The sequence below is a fragment of the Epinephelus lanceolatus genome, chromosome 20, assembly GCF_041903045.1.
Source record: "Epinephelus lanceolatus isolate andai-2023 chromosome 20, ASM4190304v1, whole genome shotgun sequence".
NCBI lineage: Eukaryota > Metazoa > Chordata > Actinopteri > Perciformes > Serranidae > Epinephelus > Epinephelus lanceolatus.
The window spans coordinates 2,558,415-2,580,591 of NC_135753.1; the positions used below are offsets into that span (position 1 = coordinate 2,558,415).

Genomic DNA, 22,177 nt, shown 5'->3' on the forward strand with positions numbered 1-22,177 from the left:
ACTAGAGAATGAAAACTTCTCTCCATTCACATTTTCATTTGGGTTTACCCATTTTCATTTGGATTATGGATTGGTTCTTGACATGTAGGCTATCCTACGGTAACGTTACTGTTGATTTGCTTAACAATAATGCTTACAGCATGTGTTAACAGGTTAGACAAAAGGCATCAAGGGTTAAGGGTACAATAAACTCAGTCATATTTTGATAAGATAACCGTTAACGTTACCCACTAAGTTGCCACACATCTAACGTTAAATCTTCCATGATACCTAATCCATAATCAACACAGTGAGCCATAGCTGTATGTTATCTTTTAACCATAACACAAAACAGGCGGGAAGCAATGATTACTAACGTTACTGCAAGTATGAAAGTAAGTTAACAGTTAATGTTAACGTTGAACGTAACTTAGCCTACATTAGCTTAACTGCTTCCTAAAACACACCAATTTATAAGCCCAACAGACCACAAGCTACAAGGTAAATTAACATCATTATCATAATATCAAAGATTAACATTACAGGTGCAATATGAACTTATCAAGCGTTAGCTAGATATATTTTCACCTATATAGCAGGCTATGTGCTTACTTACTTCAATATACTTGCAGAGATTCGACAATGAGTTTTTGAAAGCAAGGATCTCCTGGTTTTTTGGCAGTCACAGGAGGCACTTCATCGAGTAACTGTTCTTTTTCATAGATTTTGGCACAAAAAATGTGGCAAGATGTGGCCAGGGATGGTCGATGGCAGCTCCCACTTGCTCTTCGTTTCGACCTGGCTCCAACATGATCTTCGCGTCGGGGTCAGATCAGGAGTGGAGGACTGGTGCTTCAAAAAAATGACAACATTGGAGTTTACATTGTAGACAAGGACCTGCTCCCTATGTAGCTATAAGCGCGATTGTAAAGTAACAAAAACACAACGATTCTTATTTTCAGGTGATTATACACCAAAGAAAACATACTGATTATATTCCATTTCTGACAGTAGACACTGGACCTTTAAAAGAATTTTTCAACCTTGACCCAATTTTTCATGTTTTTGTGTCTGAGAGACTGATGGAGACAATCTTTGAAATGGGTCCAGTATTGAGAGACCAGTAGCAGTGACAGGCTTCAATCTAATCCCTACTGTCAATTGTGCACTGTTTTTGCCAGTGACAGGCCCAGATTTTTATTATATGAGACAAATTTTTTTCCTGTAGGGACCTTTCTATATTGTTGTCAGAATAACAGTCTAAGCCTGTCAGTAGCAAAAGCCAGCACTTTTAGTGGATGTACGTTGGCGGTGCTCAATTGCCTGTGGGGGTTACATTGCGACTGTTTGCTATTGATGCTGCGGCTGCAGCACTCTCACTTAATACTGGACCGATATTAAAATTGTTGTCTCTGTTGGTCACTTAGAAAGACCTTTTAGGCAGAATGAGACGGATAGCATCTAGGGCTAGGCGATAAATCGATTTTATCGATTAATTTGAATTTGCAGTTTAGGCCGATTTGTTTTAATGAAAATCGAGTTTCTATTTAAAATCCGCCACCGCTGCTCCACGCTGGGCTCCGGTAGTTCAGAGTGGGCTCACCCCTCCCCCTGCGCGCTTGATACACAAACATGGCAGCGAGCGCTACAGAACTCGTTCTCAAGAAAGGGAACGAGTTCTTAAGCGCTTTTGTGTGCACACTTGTGTCTGTGTCTGTGCTCACGTGTGTGTGTGTGCGCATCAGGGCCGAACTCCGCCGTACGCAACACAGAGAGCAGAGGAGGATTTTAGACGCGCACCGTGTAGGGACAGAAATGACATGCCGTTGTGTAAATAAGATAAATAAGTGTTACCGACGCCAAGCTGGCAGACCCCCGAACCGTAGTAAAGGGACCTCCGAAGACCATTAGCTCCTTTAGCTTGTGTTAGCTCGTTGTGGCAACAACACATAAACAACGGGACTTTGTCTGCGTTAAACAACGGCACTTTATTTTCAGCACTGCAGGGATGATGCACAGCCTCTGTCATCTGACTTTTGACTCTGACTTTTACATAGAGGGAAATAACTCAAAAACAGCATGCAGAACTGCGTAGGCTTCTTCACTGTGGCTGCTCGATGGCAGGAAGGGTGGTGGATGGGTCCAGCAAACCCCAGACTTTTACCCAGGAACCAAGCTGTTTGCTTCTAGTTTGAATGTAGAGCCAAACCACGATGTTTTTGTCTAAACCTGACCACATGCTGGTCACACGCTGATATCCCAGCATTGGTTGCGGCATCCCAAAACATCAAAAGTAAATGGAGGAGGATACCTAGCGTGTAGTATGTAGACATGAAAGACCACTGACAAAGCGGCAATACGTGACGACTTGGGATGAGAACGTGCTGATAATACTAACACAGCAGGAGAACCTTTCAGGGGGTTTGTGGGGATACAGATGGCATTTGAGGACAACTGGTAACCCCCGCCCACTCACACACACACACACACACACACACACGGCAGCAGCAGCTCTCTTGGGTGTGTCATCTAAGGACAGCTCAGAGCCCCCCTTTTCCTCCTCCGCATCGCTGTAAATGCTATAGGCCGAACACACACACATGCAGACACACATGCATGTGACTGAGTCTCTGCAGTGCCCGTCTCCTCGTGTGAACCCATTCTCTTCTGCCGCATTTCACACACACACAGCAAAGCCCCTCAATCGAACTCAATCTCCCATGGCTGGGGCATTAGTCACCGGGGAGAAAATGATGTGCACGTGATCACACACACACACACACACACAGAGCAGCCAACCTTTATCAACCTCAGGTCTATAATTTGATGACATCACTGGGTATAATGACAGAAGTATAGGAGAGGGAGTCAGAGAGAGGGATTGTGAAGGATCAGAACAGAGAAGACACGTGGAGAGAGGCAAGAGGAGGAGATAAAGAGAGAAAAAATAGTGAGAGAGGGACAAGACAGAGGGAAGATGTGAAAAGGGAAAGAGACAAAAGTCAAGTTTCATTCAAACTTGAACTGAACTATCAGTAGGGTTCCCACCACAGACTGTAATAGTAATGGACATAGCTACCATGAGGTCACTAATAGGTTCTTGGACTCCTGTTTTGAAGCCTCAAGTTCGGCATTTCAGCCATCACCATCTTGGTTTTTTAAAGCCAGTGGTGACTATATTTGGGCAAGAGGGTGGAGCTGTGGAAGAGCGAGGGGTATCTGACTTAGAGGGTGATACGGGAGTTTTTCAGTCCTTGTTATAAAAATTATGATTACACTGTGTGTGTGCTACTATTTTACACAAGTCATGATGAATTGTTCCTGTTTTGTACTGCAACACTGCAACATCAGCAGACTCATCAGCTAAGGTTAAAGGAAGTTTAGCACTATATTTCTGTCTGGCAGGGGGTTTAGAGGAACTGAAACGCCTGAACTCCAACACCCACTTATGCTGTATAAAAACTTGCAGTAGATGCTCCTCAGGGAGCATTTTCTCTGTAACCTCATCTTGTGTGTTGCACTGTGAAATGCTCCTTCTTGTACAAGAAAATAAATTCTGTTAAACTTTGATATTTCGGCTCCGGTCTCTGTTGTTTTAAGGGTAATTACGAAGTAATTCTTTTGACATTTTGGCGCCCGAACAGGGACCCCAATAACTGCTCTCCTCAAAAGGCAACAGACCTGTTAAAGGCCTTGCAAGAACACAACCAAAGACCTCCACCGCGGAGTTCTTAAAACCCCGTTTTGGCAGAGAGGGCCAGGACCGGCTGGGACAGTGACGGGGTCGACCAAAGAGAGAGACGGACCGAAGCACCCAGTTAAAGGGTAGGCTTTGATTAATTTTAATCATTGAAGAGTTAAACCTAAGTCAGGGACAGAGCTAATGTCTTTGGAAGGACAATTGGAAAAACTAATCCCCCAGGCCTGAGTTAACAAAAAGACGTCAAGAGAAGTCTGGGAATTCGCAGGATAGTGTTATTTGTAAGTCAGGGACTTGATAAATAATACTGGGGAGTCTGGGACTCCGATAAAATCATAACTTATTATTTGTGTGTTCGGTTTATGTGATTGTTTTCAAGTTTTGTTAAATGTGGTAGTTATTAACAGTGTCTCAGTGAAATAAAAACCAGACAAGGTTACCCTCACTGTGTCAACAAATTGTCTGGGGACTGGAAACCTAACAGTGTAAACGAAAAGTCCATATATTTCACTGAACGGACCAGTTGCTCGATACAAACTGGTTGGCTGTTAAGGGGAGAATAAGAAAACTGAATAAATTAAATAGCCTTACTATACTAATCCTATTATAATACACTGCATATAAATATAAGAAAAATAAAAAAAAAATAAAAATAAATAAAATAAATAAATAATACACTACATATAAATATAAGGACGCTAAACTTTGACCTACAATGGGTAACTGTTGTAGTTGTAAGAGACCACAAGTAGAGCAATATAGTGGAGGCGCCAAACGCATGAAAATGTTACATCCTGGTAATGTTAAATATCTCAAGATATGGCAAAAAGGTATGACTTTGCAGAGAAACTAGACGTAGAAGCTTGTGAAGATTTAGTGAAGGCAATTTCAGAAGGTAAACAGGGAAAGTTAAAAGAAGAGAGCCTACTACAGGCCAAGTCATGGCTGGTAGAGGCAAGAGCTAGACAAGCTGGCACTGAGAGAAGAAAAAGGGAAAAAGAAGAAAGGGTTGCTAGGTGACAAGAAGACGTAGATAGCTCTCTGCACACTGCTGCTGGTGGTTGTGCAATGCCTGGCTCTGGAAAAGCCGCTGGCCCCTCTCCGCCTGCGGCTACTGGTGCTTTGCCCTCAGGTGGCTCCACATCTGGGGTAACGTCAGCTAGTCCTACGCCTGCGGCTGATGGCGTCCCTGCGGCTTCCCGCTCCGACAGCCCCGCGGTCCCCGGTGCCTTGGCGGTTGCTGGGGCGCCATCTCCCCGCTCCAGCTGCCCTGCCTCTGGGATCATCGTGGCTGGCTCCACACTGGCAGCTGGCGGTGTACCCGCGGCTCGCCGCCCCTGCGGCCCGGCGCCAATGGGTGACGTGGAGCCCTCCTCCCCGCCAGCACCCGCCGGTACCCAGAGTGGCTCTGCTGCGGTCTCAGATCACCAGCTCTCCTCCCGGACAACTACCTCTGCTTCACGTCGCAAATTCCTGAAGGAAGCCGTCCTCAGACGCTCCAGAGGCCTCCTCCACCCCACGCTCCCGGCAGACTCTCTTCCTCCTAGGGCCGTAACGGCCGATCCACCGCCACACTTGTCCGGCCGTGCCCGGTCACCGATCCCGCGGCCAGCTGACAGCCCGGACGCTGGCTCGCCACCATCCAACCCGGCAAAAACCCTTCCTCGCCCGCTCTTCCCTCCAACCACCCTGATCATCGGAGACTCCATCACAAGGAATATCCGCTTCTTCAATGCCACCACCTGTTGTTTCCCCGGAGCCACAGTCCCGGTAATCCTGGGAAAACTCCCTGGGCTGCTGCAGTCACTCCCTTCCTCCATTACCCGCATCGTGGTGCATGTAGGGACCAACGACCTGGCTCGGGACGCTTCTGAGCTGTCCAAAAGTGCTTTCACCTCCCTCCTGGACCTGCACTTGTGGAAAGTCCGTTTTTATCTCCGGTCCCATTCCCACACTTGGTCGCAGGGACGCTCGCTTCTCCAGGCTGCTCCTGCTGAATACCTGGCTCAGGCCTGCCTGCTACGCTCGAGGCTTCAACTTCGCCGACAATTTTAATCTTTTCTGGAACCGTCCCTCTTTCTTCAAACACGATGGCATTCACCCTACCTCCCTGGGAAGCCGCACGCTGGCAGCCAATATTCAGCATGCCGTACATCACGCGCCACGTGCATGACTATTTACATCACACGCCCCCTCCACCGACACACTTCCTCACCCCGTTCCAACTGCAGCACAGAGCACAGCCCCGCTCACCAGCGCCCCCGTCCGACCATATCAAACATTAACCCTCCCACCTGAGACATTCCCCATACAGTCCATCATAAAGCACAGACCACCCGCCCTTACTGCACTAAGACTGTGAATTACAAAAACTTATCCCCCATCTTCTGCACTTCTGCCACCCCCTGTGCTACTCAAACCCAACAACACCTGAAACTGGCTCTACTCAACACCCGCTGACTGACCAACAAAAGTGCCATCCTACATGAATTCATCACTGACAATAAACTGGACTTCCTCTGCCTCACCGAAACCTGGCACAAACCCCTGGATTACTTCTCCCTAAACCAGACCACACCCAATGACTACACCTACACTGACAAACCCCGCCCAGACGGACGGGGTGGTGGCGTTGTTGCCATCTACAAGAAACGCTTTAAAATATCCACAATCTCCATACCTCCTGCTCAGTCCTTCGAACAAGTCACCCTCAAACTGTCTGGTCCCACTTCCCTGGTCATCGCCATCATCTACCGCCCTCCCAAACCAAACAACTCCTTCCTCTCAGACCTCGCCGAATTCCTCACCCAGCTATCCGCCGTATCCCCCTCAATTCTCCTGCTGGGGGACTTCAATATCCACATTGATGATCCAAACTGCAAAAGTGCAATAGACCTCCTGGAACTGCTCCACTGCCTTCACTTCACCCAGCATGTCAACTTCCCCACCCACTGTCGTGGCCACATCCTGGACCTAGTCTGCTCCGCCGGTCTCACCCTCCACCAACTCTCCAGTACCAACCTCCACATCTCAGATCACCTGGCCATCACTGTGGACTTCAAGACCCCCCTCCCTCCCCCAAAACGTAAACGCATTATATCCTTCAAAAATATCAAGTCCATCTCCCCCTCTGCTTTCTCTGACTCACTGGCAAATACTCTGTCCACATTCATCACCCCGCTGACCCCAAACCCCTCTGACCTGGTCACCCTCTACAACAACACACTGTCCCTCTGCCTCGACAAACTGGCTCCCTTAAAAACCAAAACTGTCTCAGCTTGAAAGCCTTTACAAGAAAACCAGTCTCACAGTCCATCTCCATGCCTATACAGACCACCTTTCAAACTACAAAGACACCCTCACTGCCGCCCGGTCCAACTACTACTCACAACTCATTCACTCTGGCTCCAATAACCCCAAGACTCTCTTTTCCACCTTCAATAAACTCCTCAAACCCTGCGACAACACCCTCTTCTCCATCACAACTGACACATGCAACTCCTTCCTGGCATTTTTTCAATCAAAGATCGAAACCATCTACTCTCAACTCAGCAACCACCCCCCCCCCAATCTCAGTCTCTCCGGCGCCTCCACCACCATTCAACCACTGTCACCCCTCCCCTGTCTCCCCCCTGGAACTCCTCCCCATCATCTCCAAGATGAAAAGCTCCACTTCCGTCCTGGACCCCATACCATCCTCCATCATCAAAGTCTGCCTCCCAACTATCTCCCCACTCATCACTACCATCATTAACTCCTCCCTCACCTCTGGCTCTATCCCTAAATCCCTGAAACTGCCCGCTGTCACCCCCATCCTCAAAAAACCCGGCCTGGACCCTGACGTCATCTCACATTTCCGTCCCATCTCAAACCTTCCCTTTCTGTCAAAAAGAACGTGTTGTCGCCTCCCAAATCAAAACCCACCTCTGCTCTCATGAACTATATGAACCATTTCAACCCGGATTTCGCCCTCAACACAGTACCGAAACCGCCCTCCTCAAAATCACTAACGACCTCCTCCTCTCTGCCGACTCTGGCCACCTCAACATACTCATCCTCCTCGACCTCACTGCTGCCTTTGACACCATCAACCACACCACTCTGCTATCCCGCCTACAAACTTCCCTCAACATCACTGCCTCTGCTCTCTCCTGGCTCAAATCATACCTCACCGACAGACATCAGTTCATCCACGTCAACAACTGCACCTCTGCCACCGTTCCCCTGCTTCAAGGTGTCCCTCAGGGCTCGGTGCTTGGTCCTCTCCTCTTCATCATCTACCTACTCCCCCCTTGGTTCCATCATCCATCGTCATGGTCTCCATTTCCACTGCTACGCTGACAACATCCAAATCAACATTTCCACAAAATCCATCACCCCGGCCACCCGCTCTACCCTCACCAACTGTCTGACTGAACTCCAATCATGGCTGCAAGCCCACTTCCTCAAACTCAACTGTGACAAATCTGAAATAATACTCATCGGCCCAAAATCCTTCTCTACAGCAACACAAAACTTCACCCTCAGCATTGACAACAACACCCTCTCTCCCTCCCCATTAATCCGCAACCTTGGTATCATCTTCAACAATAACCTCTCATTTGAACATCACATCAGCCGCCTCCCCCAACCTGCCTTCTTTCACCTTAGAAATATTGCCCGTCTCCGTCCATTACTCTCCTTCTCTGCCGCTGAAACTCTCATCCATGCTTTCATCACCTCAAGACTGGACTACTGCAACAGCATCCTCTACGGCTCATCATCCAAAGTCCTCAATAAACTTCAGTACATCCAAAACTCTGCTGCCCGCCTCCTCACCCACACCAGCTCCCGTGAACATATAACCCCTGTCCTGCAAAACCTAAACTGGCTCCCTGTCCCATACAGAATCAATTTCAAGATCCTCCTCCTCACCCACAAAGCCCTCCACAGCCAGGCCCCCTCCTACCTCACGGACATGCTCCACCACCACACTCCCTCCCGCAACCTTCGATCATCCGACAAAAACCTCCTCTCACCTCCACACAGGACCAAGCACCGAACCTGGGGCGACAGAGCCTTCTCCATAGCCGCCCCCTCCCTCTGGAACACCCTCCCTATACACATCCATGACTGTCCAAATCCATCCACCTTCAAATCACTACTCAAAACTCACCTTTTCAAATCTGCTTTTAACCTTTAACATTAGCTTTTTGTTCTCGGTTCCTCATGTGCCCTCCTTTTCTTCCTTTCCGTCCTTGTCTTCTGTTTATCTCTTTGCACTTACATGTTTGTACTTCTTTTCTTTGGTTTTAAATGTAAAGCATCTTTGAGAGCTGTAAAAGCGCTGTATAAATAAAATGTAGTATTATTATTATTATTATAAGCAACAGGAAGCTCAACAGAATAGAGAAAAGAGTAATAACATATATCATGTCTTGTATACTGCACGAGACCGACAGGGTGATTACAGCTACGTGCCATGTGGATTCCGTCCGGATCCTCCGCCCTACCCCAAACCTCTGCCATGTCCTCCTCCTCCTTCTTCAGCACCACCGACTGCTCCACCTCTCGCCTTCCCCTCCCCTCACAACCTCTTCACAATGGGTAACATCATCCCGCAGAAGGAAGAGACTCCTCAAGATCCTCAGTCTCCTCGGAGGACACGACGCGGTACGATATACAGTAACACACACACTACACACACATGAATGACAAAATGAGCCGCAGACAGATAGATCTAGATGATGAAACATATGGTGTAGTTCTCCTCGCACCTATGATTGAACTCCCAAACCCTAGAGCAGGTGTGGTAGTAGATGGAGCGGCATAACCACTAACAGTAAAGGTATTTAGAGCATGGACAGATCAGGATGTAAGAGATGCAACCAAAACCATAACTCGCCCTGAAGAAGACGGGGAAGCCTTTACTGAAGAGATGAATCAACTCTTCAAGAGTTTTGAGCTAAACTCAATAGAAGTAGAAAGAGCAGTCAGAACAGTAGTGCCAAAACTATGGGGCCAAATAAAAGGGAACTGGGATCCCCTTGATAATGACAACCCCATCTCTTATGGTCATGCGCAGTATGCTGTACAGGTAGATCCACTGCTAGCAAGAGTAGTTGCACATTACAGAGGACAGGCAAACTACTCAAGAGTGTCAGAATGCAAACAGACATCTACAGAGACTGTGCCACTCTTTGTCGAGAGAATGAGAAAAGTGTTCCGCATACACAGTGGCGTACCAGTAGACGGTGCTGATAACAGTCCATACAGCATGCAATTGAAAAATGCACTCCTGATAGGATTTAGGCCAGAAATTAGCCAATTTGTGGTCAAACATTTGATTGGCTGGAAAAATGAGGGGTTGCAGAGAACCATTGATTATGCAACCCACGCAGAAGAGACAATTGAAGCAAAAAAAAAGAAAAGAAAAGTTGCAGATACGCTCTTGCATGATGATGATGACACTGATGAAATTTTCTTCCGAGGCAACAACGATGAGAAAAACCACGGAGGAGGAGGAGGATCGGACGGTGAGGGCAGTGGAACGGATGTGTGCTACAATTGTGGCAAGCCTAGAGACTATGCGAGAGACTGCAAAGCTCCAAAGAAATCGGGAAGGAGGAGAGGAGGGGGACAGGAGAGACGGGAGAGCGGAACCCAGACAAGAAGAGCAGGAAAGAAACCACTCTGACTAGCTTTAGAATCAGGTCATGCACCCACACCTACACTCACACATATATCGGCAGATAGTGAGACAGAAGTAGATGAAATCCTATCATTACAAACTGCAGAAATCTTACTATCATAAGAAGGGTCTAAACCATGGATAGTGTTAAAGGAGCAGGGAAGAGAGTGACTGTCTATACTGATAGCACATATGCCTTTAACACCTTACATATTTTCGCACAACATTGGAAAAATAGAGGTATGATCACATCCACAGGAAAGTCGATTTTGCACACTGACTTGATCTTAGCCTTATTAGAAGCTATACAACTGCCACTGCAGACAGCAGTATGTAAATGTGCTGCTCACACTTCCGGAAATGATCCAATCTCACAGGGAAACCGGAAGGCAGATGAGGAATCGAAAGCGGCTGCAGCCCGACAAGACTACCAAGACATATAGACAGCTGAGCAAATTACACACATTGATCATGATATTTTAAAAGACATGCGACAAAACTCGCCCGACTCAGAAAAACAGTTCTGGGCAAAGAAAGGGGCGACATTATCTGAAAATGAATTATAGAAATGACCAGAAGGAAAGTACATTCTTCCAAAAAATTGATTTTGATTTGCAGCAGTATTGACGCATGGATTAACCCATACGTCAACAGGAGGGATGTATGAACTAATAAACAAAACATATACAACCTATGGATTCCAAAATTATGCGAAATGTTTTTGTGCATCATGTCTGGTGTGTGGAAAACAGAATGTTCAAGGTAGATTCAGACCAAGACCACGCAGGATGCCTAATGCACAATACCCATTTCATACTATATGCAAGAATTTCATTGAATTGAATAAAAAAAAACAAAAAATACTGCTTAGTAATCATAGACTTATATTCAAAACGGATTGAAGTCATTCCAACAGTAAGAAATGATGCGATAACAGTAGCTAAAGCCTTAGCAACACGTATTGCACCAAGATTTGAGTTTCCAGAAATCATATACAGTGATAATGGACCTCATTTCAGGAATAAGGTAATTGCTAAACTGAGTGAACTATTTTCCATTAAAATGAAATATCATTGTTCTTATCATCCACAGTCAGCAGGTCTAGTGGAAAGAGCAAATGGTACAATCAAAGCTAAACTCAGAAAAGCCGTGGATAACAAAATCCGAGACCTGCGGAGGAACGTGACCACCACTGTTAGATAGGCTCACCATTTTTAAACCTGCTCACCAACCAGGGTGCGGTAAAGGAGAATGTAATCTCTTGATAATAACTGTAAAGGATCCTTGTCCTGAGGATTCAATGACTTTCGTACTAGCAGCATATGTTAAAGGAGACGACCCTATGGGACACTTAGGTTTAGAGGTCATAGATTCAGGGACAACTTCTCCACCTCTACCTGCAGGGCCAGATGATCGCCTTCATGACATGACTATGACTACCACACTGCCACCTATCGCAACAGATAGAAACAACCCAGTACAGTATATAAAGGTTGATGACTTACAGGACGTACTAGAATTAGAGACAGGTAATAAGAACAATAATGCATGGCTACAATGGATTTCTTTCACCACTAAGAGTTCCAGACTAGCCATTGACTGCATAGCCTGCGCAGGAGCAAGGCCATCGTTGGGAACAGTTCCCTTTCCACTTAATCCTCACAGTGATCCTGAAGGGTTCAAGTGTATGTTCACTCTGTATAAAACTGATTCTCCTAAGAATAACTGTACCACTCTCAAGTATCTGTTTCCAGCTGTCCCCACTAAGGTTATTCCACCATGGTTTGTACCATACAAGGGGAATTATACCTGCCTGTCCAGACCACGCGGATTGAACGGAGGACAAGAAATGGGAACCCTGATTGGTTGTAACACTACAATTGCGGTGAGGAAGAAACCCTATGGGATTACGTACTGATGACCTGGTAAATAATCATGAATATGCACATTCAGATACATGGTGGTACTGTGGAGAAGATAAGTTAAGACCCAAGTTACCTAAACTCTGGTATGGTACCTGTGCACTAATTCACTTAATGATGACTACATACTTGCTTCCCATGAGTCCACAGTTTCCCAAACTGACGCCAGAAGAAATGCACAGAGAAACGCAACTTGGCAATACCTACTTCATTTGATTCTAGAGTCTATCTGGATTCAATTGGCATTCCCTGGGGTGTCCCAGATGAGTTCAAGGCCAGGAATCAGGTAGCAGCGAGATTTGAATCACTCTTTGCTTGGTGGGTGACGGTAAATAAAAATGTAGATTGGATAAATTACATCTATTACAACCAACAACGCTTCATTAATCACTCTCGTGATGGACTTAAAGGCGTCCACGAGCAATTGGACAAAACTAGCTTGATGACCTGGCAGAACAGAATAGCTTTAGATATGCTATTAGCTAACAAAGGAGGGGTGTGTAAGATGTTGGGAAATTGCACGTTCATTCCCAACAACACTGCTCCTGACGGAAGCATCACAAAGGTGTTGGAGGGACTGACGTCACTGGCGGAAGAGTTGGCAGAAAATTCAGGTATCACAAATCCTTTCACAAGTTGGCTGGAAAGCACGTTTGGGAAATGGGCACACACCATTAAGGCCATGAAATTGTCAGTGGGAATCATGCTTGCTATTCTAGTCACTTGTGGTTGTTGTTGCATTCCATGCCTGAGAGAATTGATGCAAAGATTGATTATCACTACCCTAACGAAGCAACAGCTGTTCTTTCAGCCTGTCCCCACAGATAATGACTACGAGATCCATGCACTGGTCGGAGGACATGCCGTAGTTAGACGCAGAGATGAAGAGGGCTATGGAGAGCATGTTCCGCTCAACATAAGAGAGGAGACCATCTATGAGAACATTGGAAATGAGACACCGGCTGGTGATGTGACAACTGTTTAACCTTTATTCCACAGCATAATGACGAACCTATAGAAAATCCGAGAGGAAGTTATAGGGTTCTGATGTAATGTATGCTTAAGAGAAAAAGACTGACAGTACAATGCAAATACATTTATAGTTTTTTCCATTTTCTTTCATGCCTCAGGGAGAGGATCCTCAGGCAGGGAAAGGTCCACATATCGGGTCCAATGAGTTGATCAGCCCGACAGAGGACAAGTTCTTTTTAGTTTTTTAGAATGCATAAGAAATGTTCATATACAATGATTATTGTCAGAATCGATGTTTATAAAGTTATGAAATGTGATTAAGCATACAAATGTGATTGAAACACTGCTTGACACTGATTAATGGCCGCCGGGGCAGCGGGGCCGTGAGGAGAATTTTCCTGTCCGAAAGAAACAGAATGAAATGACAAGAATGATGAAGAACTGCCAGACAGGTTTTTCGCTCCCACATCAGTTGTCAAGAGAATCATGCAACTATGAATTTTTTATTATTGTATCTTTTGTGTTTTTTGAGTACAAACAGGGGGGAAATGTTATAAAAATTATGATTACACTGTGTGTGTGTGCTACTATTTTACACAAGTCATGATGAATTGTTCCTGTTTTGTACTGCAACACTGCAACATCGGCAGACTCATCAGCTAAGGTTAAAGGAAGTTTAGCACTATATTTGTAAAAGGAAGACAGAGAAACCAAGGGTCGGAGACAGGTCGAGAGCATGTCATCTGGGGGTCAGTCTGACAGGGGGTTTAGAGGAACTGAAACGCCTGAACTCCAACGCCCACTTATGCTGTATAAAAACTTGCAGTAGATGCTCCTCAGGGAGCCTTTTCTCTCATCTTGTGTGTTGCACTGTGAAACGCTCCTTCTTGTACAATAAATTCTGTTAAACTTTGATATTTCGGCTCCGGTCTCTGTTGTTTTAAGGGTCATTACGAAGTAATTCTTTTGACAGTCCTGTCCCATCCCACTCCCACAAAAATAATCCCATCCTGTCCCAATCCCATGAAAACGAAAAAAAAAAAATCCCGTCATGTCCCAGTCCCATGACTCCTGTCCCATCCCGCTCCCGTGTTGTGTTTCGATAAAAAATAAATAAATACATAAAAAATACAGTACATGGATCACACAATGCTTAGTTGAATATAAACCTAAATATGACATCTAATGTTGTGTTTTGATGTTTATTGCCTAATTATTTTTACATTTTTACATTCTGGAACCGGTTCCATCACATTTGGCGTAACGTCACACAGTTGTCATGGTTACAGGCTATTTAACAGGCCGGGTGCTCAGCGGAGAGGGAGACCTCCGTGTTTGAGACGGGAGCGTGCGGCGGGAGGTCCAACGCTTCCAGCAATGGGAGCGGTAGAAAAATAACAAAATAAGATAAATAGGAGACACCTGTCTCCCTCTTTTATTTAATTTTCAGCGTTTAATCAAGGTGGAGGCTGGCGGCGGGAGGTCCGCTTCCAGCGAGGGGAGAGATAGAAACAAACAGCAAATGTGTGTGTGTGTTCTGTTCAGGTGTTGTCATGTAACAGTGCCCAAGCATGAATGCATATAAGTATTTTTTATTACATTGTTGTGGTTAATTTGAGGTAACAGTGTTACTGTAGACATCAGAGAATCACTTTTTGTTGTTATATATTCTCAGAGAGATGATACAAGCTCTAAATCTGAAATACACACCACACACAAATGTGTATTTTCATCTAATTGTACTGCGCAACAGTTAGAATAAAGTTTTTGTATCTGTATGATTGCATGTGTGTTTACTTGTGTAAGTATAGCAAGTATAATGAATATAATGTAGGAGGAATCGGTAAGGAATCGGACCGTTAAGAAGGAATCGGTAAGGAATCGGAATCGTTAAAGTCCTAACGAGTCCCAACCCTAGCCGCAATGCAGTTTTCCAACATGATAATGACCCAAAACACACCTAGTAGATGACAACTGCCTTGCTGAGGAAGCTGAAGGTAAAGGTGATGGACTGGCCAAGTATGTATCCAGCCCTAAACTCACCTGTGCACCTGTGGGCCATCCTCAAGCTGAAGGTGGGGTAGCACAAGGTGTCTTCACATCCATCTGCTCCATGATGTCATCATGGAGGAGTGGGAGAGGATTCCTGAGGCAACCTGTGAGCTCTGGTGAATTCCATGCCCAAAAGGGTTAAGGCAGTGCTAGATAATAATGGTTGGCACACAAAATATTGACACTTTATGCACAGTTTGGACATGTTCACTGTGGGGTGTACCCACTTATGTTGCCAGCTCTTTAGACGTTGATGGCTGTGTTTTGAGTAATTTTCAGAGGAAGGTAAATCTATACTACTATACAAGCTGTACACTGACTACTTTAAGTTATATCAAAGTGTCATTTCTATAGTGTTGTCCCATGAAAAAATATAATGAAATATTTGCAAAAATGGGAGGGGTGTACTCACTTATGTGAGATACTGTACTCCTGTTGTGTGAATAGGCAAGAGTGGGGTTAGGAAAGACATTTTCTCTATCAGCATGAAATAACCCTTTCTTATTCATAGACTCAGGGCTGCTGCTGGCCATTTAGGTGTCCTAAGCATATTGCTCTTTGCATATGATATCATACATCAGTGCCCTGTCCAACTATAGACTATAGACTGTATATAAAGATAGACACTTCCTTAAAAGAGACGCTGAAACATCTTGATTGCCCCCTCGTGTCTGGCTGCAGTATAGGTCATAAACACTGCCCCCTCCATGTTAGCAGGTAAGATATGGGCCAAACAAAAAACTCAAAGTACATGTCAAACAAATTTTTCCCAAAAATGTTATTTGGGATATATTGGCTTCAGTTTTGTACAGTGGGGGTAAGTGGAGAATTGTTGTCCATTTTTATATACAGTCTATGCTACTGACACTGAACAAATGCCTATGATTTTTGTTGTTTACACCTGTTCCAATCGATTAAACTGAAAAAAAAAAAAAAAATCAAAGAATGATTCAAGAACTGAAAATTGTAGAAGACCTTAGTCTTCAGTCTGAAAAAGCAGAGTCAACTAACGCTAAACATTAAAGCGCTGTGTTAAACCAGGGTTGCCAACTCTCACGAGACCCACATCTGGCGTGACTGTTACTCTTTCACCATCAATGTCACTCTCTCACGCCAGCCCATCAAGTGGCTTGACCGGACCGCATACTATTCTCAGAAAGCAAGTTTAGGTCTTGTGGGGCTACCCTGAACTTCATGCTACTTCGTTCTTCCCCAATTCTCCTACACTGGTTGCCTATTGGCTTACAAAGTAAATAGAGTGGAAGTCGCCTGTTGTCAATACATTGCTGGTCGGAATTGTACCAACGTAAGCAAATTGCCAACAAATTTACATTTTACTGTGTTATGAAACCATGTGCCCTGCCTGAATAACTAAAACACACTTATGATGAAAAATACTACCATCAGATTGATGAAATTGACCTTAATCTGCGCTGTAAAACAAATATTGAGCATCTAGACGTATGTGAGGCTTAGGCCTATAGATATGAATATGTTAACCTACACTCATTTCCTCTGTTTGCCACATGTGCATATTAACTCTTTTAAGGTAAAAAAAAAAGTGCCGCTGTGTCCACATATGTTCATGACCACACACACACTTGCAGATATTACGTCACAACGTAAAATCTCACTCCAGCCCTCTGACCAAAGTTAGCAACCCTGTTAAACACACCTTGAGTTGGATGCAATTACAATATGTTGTGACAACTTCTCTGTTTCACCAGACCTCTGGGAATGGTTGACCTAGTAGGTAGAAAATAGTAGCTAATGTTAGCTAATGTTAACTAGTAACGTTAGCTTGACAGCATTTCATCAAATCACTGGGAATGGTTGACCTAGCAGGTACAAAATAGTAGATAAAGTTTACTAATGTTAGCTAGTAACACTGGTCTGACAACATTTCATCAGATCTCTGGTTGACCGAGGTGGTAGGAAATTCCTCTCATCCATGTTACGTCATTGTCAGCTCACTCACTGTAAATGCAAACGTTGGCTACTGACTTGTTAACTATAACATTTCTGTTAAAATCAAACTGTCTAACATTAGCTAACTGGTAACGTTACCATTAACAGCAAGCTTACCTCACTGACTTGGGTTGAATTCCTCATTGCTGTTACAAGGACAGAGGCTGATGTCTTTGTGCTGTCTGTCTGTCTGTCTGTCTGTGTGTGTCATACTTCTACTTATTATTATTATTGTCACATATGTATACTATCAGATATTAAAATATATTTTCAACATATTGTACCACAATAGCCAGAATTATAATTATAATATTATTACTTTCATTAATGTTGTTGTAAGCTATTAAAATTACCGTCTGTCTTGCATCTCTCTCTGTCTCCCCTTCTGTCTCATTGGGTCCTGAGGACAGAGGGATGTTGGATGCTGTAAAGCCCTGTGAGGCAAATTGTGATTTGTGAGATTGATTGATTGATTGATTGATTGATGTCCTTGTCAGTAGTTTGGTTTTCAGAAGCCATCAAAGTTCTACTCCCAAGTCATGGGTTCATTGCCAAAAATGACCTTGCGTTCTATTGACATTGCTTGTTTTATCGACCTTCTGACTCTTATGAATAGGCTAATTCACACCGTCTACGTGAGCTGGAGGCCGACAGCGAGGGTCCGAGGTCCCGCCCAACGCTGCTTCCAGCTTTAATTCATTGTATTATTACATTTGTGGGAAGTTATTACAAGATTTTCACTTCCCCACAAACATAATAAATCCCTGCAAACGTAATAGTTATTACATTTGTGGGAAATCGTGTGTTACGTTTGTAGTAGGCAGCGGCTATTACGTTTTTGGAAAATGTATTACATTTGTGGGTTTATTACATTAAATGCTGCAGATTTTTATTACATTTGTGGTTTATTATGTTTGTGGACAGTTATTACATTGGCGGGGGTTACATACCACCCTGTAAAAATACAGTCAAATTCCTGCATTTAAAATGTTACTGGCGTAGAAGTATATAAGTATAATCAGGAAAATGTTTTTTAAGTATTACATTTAGTAAAAGTACTGTAAAAATGTCCCCTGTGACTGTTGTAGTCTACGACTATATATGATCACATTAGATGATTCTGACTCATGCATTACTGTAATGTAAAAGCAGGATTTTACTGTTGTAGTTGGCTGAGGTGGAGCTGATTTTGAACTACAAACTAATGATTATTTTCATCATGGGTTAATCTACTGATTATTTTCTCCATTAATCAAATGATTGTTTGGTTTGTAAAAATTCTGGAAATAGTGAGAGATAGCGTCACAGTTTATATTATCTTTATGAGTTTGTGAGTATGACTTGAGTTGTGACTTGCTTGACCTGGCACATGACTTGACTCGACTTGCTTGACTTATAGCAAGGACTCGATCTGACTTGCTTAATTTTCACCTCAGTGACTTGGGACTTGCTTGAGACTTGAAGGTTATGACTTGCACACGTGTGACTTACTCCCACCTCTTCTCAACAGTATTTCCTCCAATAGAGTGTGAGTTACAGTATTTGTAACCAAAGTGGCGTTCATGAGGTCATTTAGTTTATTGAAAATTAGACCTAACAAAAAGAACATTTAGATTACATCATGGTTTTGTCAGGACACCAGTTTGTGTAACACAACACTAACATTATCCAAAACTGGAAGTTGAAGGAATTGATCCAAAATATAACTTGTGAAATTAGCCTCTTTTTTTCCTGGAACGAATCCATTATAAAATGCCTAAACAGCAATTAAAAAAAAAATTTAACTTTAATTTGATCAACAACAGTGATTGCAGGAATTATTTTAAAGGCCTGGCTTGACAAATAAACTACACAAAAATGCACAATACTCGCCTGTGAATATTCCACATGCCGCTGCGCCAACACATGTAAGAAGTGGAAGTTGGTCTTTGTGGTATTTGTCCCACCCCTCCTCCATTATGATTGGACCGCTGGGTAGTGACAGTGACAACTGCTGCCTTTAACCTGAAGTTGATCATTTTTCAACTGTCAGTGCTCAGGAAAAAAAATGCCAAACATGCAGCACTCAGCAAACAATAGACACTCAGCTCCTCATTACTCAGTTCCAGTGCTCCAATTGCAAGAATTTAAAAAATACATTTGCTTCAGGAAAAAGGGCTCTGGTGAATACAGCCCATTACACGTTTTGTTTAGCAAGACAATCTTCACAAATGAACACCACTTTTATGATTACTGAAGCCTAAATGCAATCCCCAGAAGAACAAAGCTAATGTTAGGCTATAAACAAACTACACCAGTCACAGGACTTAACTTAACCACCACAACGAGGCTGTAAGGCTGTGTTCAGCACGATGGCATTCTTTAGTCTATTGTAGCAACTTGTTAGGTAAGTCACATAGAAGCTCCTAAATTCACGGTGGGGTATTTACTGACTCATTTTATGTCATAGAACAAAACATGAACATCTCTTCAGCTTGTGTTAACCACAGATCGTATTTCAGACATCCAACCAAAAACATATTCAAAAAACCTACTGACATCGTGATGAGGGAACTGGGAGTCCGCACAAGGCTGACTAATTTCCGGGTTTTGGGACTCCTTCCTGCAGAATATATATATACCAGTCCATACCCACTGAGTGCACTTTTGCCCATGTACAGTTTCACATGGTGTATGTTTGGGATACAGGTCATAGGAAATTGCAGATTAAATAGTCAACTGAACCCATTAAGAAGAGCAATGTATTCAGACAGAGTTTTTGTGAATTTGATAGTACCATTGCTTTAATGAAAGTACAGTAGTACCATTGCCAATAGTGGGATAGTTAGTGGGCTAAAACTGTACATTAGTAGTTGAGGTAGCACGTTGAAAGGCAGATAGTTAAAGTGTTTATATGTTGTATTGACTTAAAAGTGGGGCGCACTGGTAGAATGACAGAATGACACACTGACAGTTTCCGTGATTATGTACAGCATACCATACCATGACTTAGTCATACCAAAAATTTGAAAAAACAAACAAACATTCGGCCACAGGGGGAGCCACAGCGATCAGTTGCATTTTTGCCATTTTTAAGCAGAGTTAAATTTGTCCAGTCACCTTAAGGCGTCCTGTTCTACATATCTACCAAGTTTAGTAAAAATCGATTGATAAGGTTCATACTGTCTTCTTATTTAGAATATTTGAAGGTTTTCTCATATTCAGACAGAACAGGATGTAAGGAGATGTGTTTTACTTGCTTCACAGTTTCGACTGAGACTCCAGTCTTCCTCAGAAGCGTCATCCGACATGCTGCTGACATGTCATATATTAGCTGGTAGGCCTGATAGACTCTGATTGGTCTGGTATTCCCATTCAAAGTTTGCAATTTCAATCGGTTGCTATAGCACCCCACTTTGGTCAACTGATGTAATATTGCTTCATACGCATCCTCCCATTACCCTCTACCACTGTGCCAAATTTCACATGGATTGACCAAGTCAGTGAGGAGAAAAACGTGGAATAGACACACCCACTGACAGACAGAGTTTTCATCATTATATAGTAAGATATCATATATTTTCCTACAAAAAGTAATGCGCCCAAATTCGTACATATCCTACGTATTTTGAAAGGCTGCAATCATGTGACAGTGAACTGATGGAAGTAAGCAAGGAAGCAGTCCTGAGTGGGTAAGGAGGCAGGTTGGAGTGGTGGATGAGAATGTGTTAAAGGGGAACTAAACCCCCCTCTCTGGGCATTACTCCGCCCACAGCTTGATTTCAAAAAGTTCAGAGAAGATAGGCGGAGCTGAGGGAGGGGGTGAGACAGGCGAGCGGCTGAGGAAGGGGGCGGAGTTAAGATTGTCCCTTGCTGTGGGGAGAGAGGTCCCTCTCCTCCGCTCCACACTTCGACTTATTTTCATTGTGCCGATGGTGGCTTGGAAAACCGCCCCTAACTGTGTCACATGGGCAGAAGGGAAGGCGGCTGCAGCTCGGCCTCTTTCCCCCTGTTCACCCTTCTCCCCATCTCCAACTTAGACTTTTTTTCACCCTGCCGACAGTGGAGCTTATATTCATGTGCCGATGGTGGCTTGGAAAACCGCCCCTAACTGTGTCACACGGGTAGAAGGCAAGGCGGCCGGTTCTATTTCTCCCTCTCTGGGAGCCTGGGCTCAGAGCAGCAGCCCACCGCATCCATCCACCCCTCCCTCCCTCACGGCTCGGCTCTCTCTGCGGACAGAATGGTTTTATAGTAAGGGGAGGAGTAAAGGGAGGAGGGCAGGCTTTAGCGTGGACAGTTAGTGACGTCATTCGCCTCGAAAAAGAATCATTCGTCTCCAATGTAATGTAATGTAAATTCAAATGTAGTAACCAGGTTTCAAGCTGTAGAGGGCACTCCATACCACATTTTTAAAATAAAATGTAGATTTTCAACAGTTTGCACTAAACTGTCAAGATATTGAGCAGGATCAGTCAGTAACACTACTATACAACCAGAAACAATGATTATCATCTGAAAAAAATGGTTTTAGGGTTTAGTTACTCTTTAAAATTCACTGCCATCAATCAATTATTTTTGACTGACTAGCAGTACTAATCTATCACTTATCAAATTCAGGTTTCCAAATTTATTTTCATCTATATTCAAAATCAAGTGTTTGTTGTTGTTGTTTTTTTTTTTAAAAAAAAGAAGTTTTTATTATCTTCATCAAAGGGCGCACACTTCTTCAACGACACTGATTGGTGGCTGTAGCTTAGGGGCAGGTCTCCTGCAGGACTTTCTCCTCCAATCGGGCGAAGCGCTTCAGCATGTGATCATACACCTGCAGCACACACACAGAAAGAGTTGGAGAGGTACAGCAGACAGTGGTGGCAGAAGCACTCATTAGTCTTAAATCACAGTACTAAAAGTACCAGTACCACAGTATACAGG

The 22,177-nt window shown here is 44.0% G+C and overlaps 1 protein-coding gene across 1 annotated transcript in view; it reads right to left on the reverse strand.

Moving 5' to 3' along the window:
- Positions 1-22,177, reverse strand: part of xylb (xylulokinase homolog (H. influenzae)) — a 195,252-nt gene that overhangs the window by 6,959 nt on the left and 166,116 nt on the right. The window contains exon 19 of the mRNA XM_033639227.2: positions 596-22,067. Within this exon, the coding sequence (XP_033495118.1) occupies positions 21,999-22,067 (69 nt within the window). The 3' untranslated portion in view covers positions 596-21,998. The remainder of the gene's footprint in view (positions 1-595; positions 22,068-22,177) is intronic.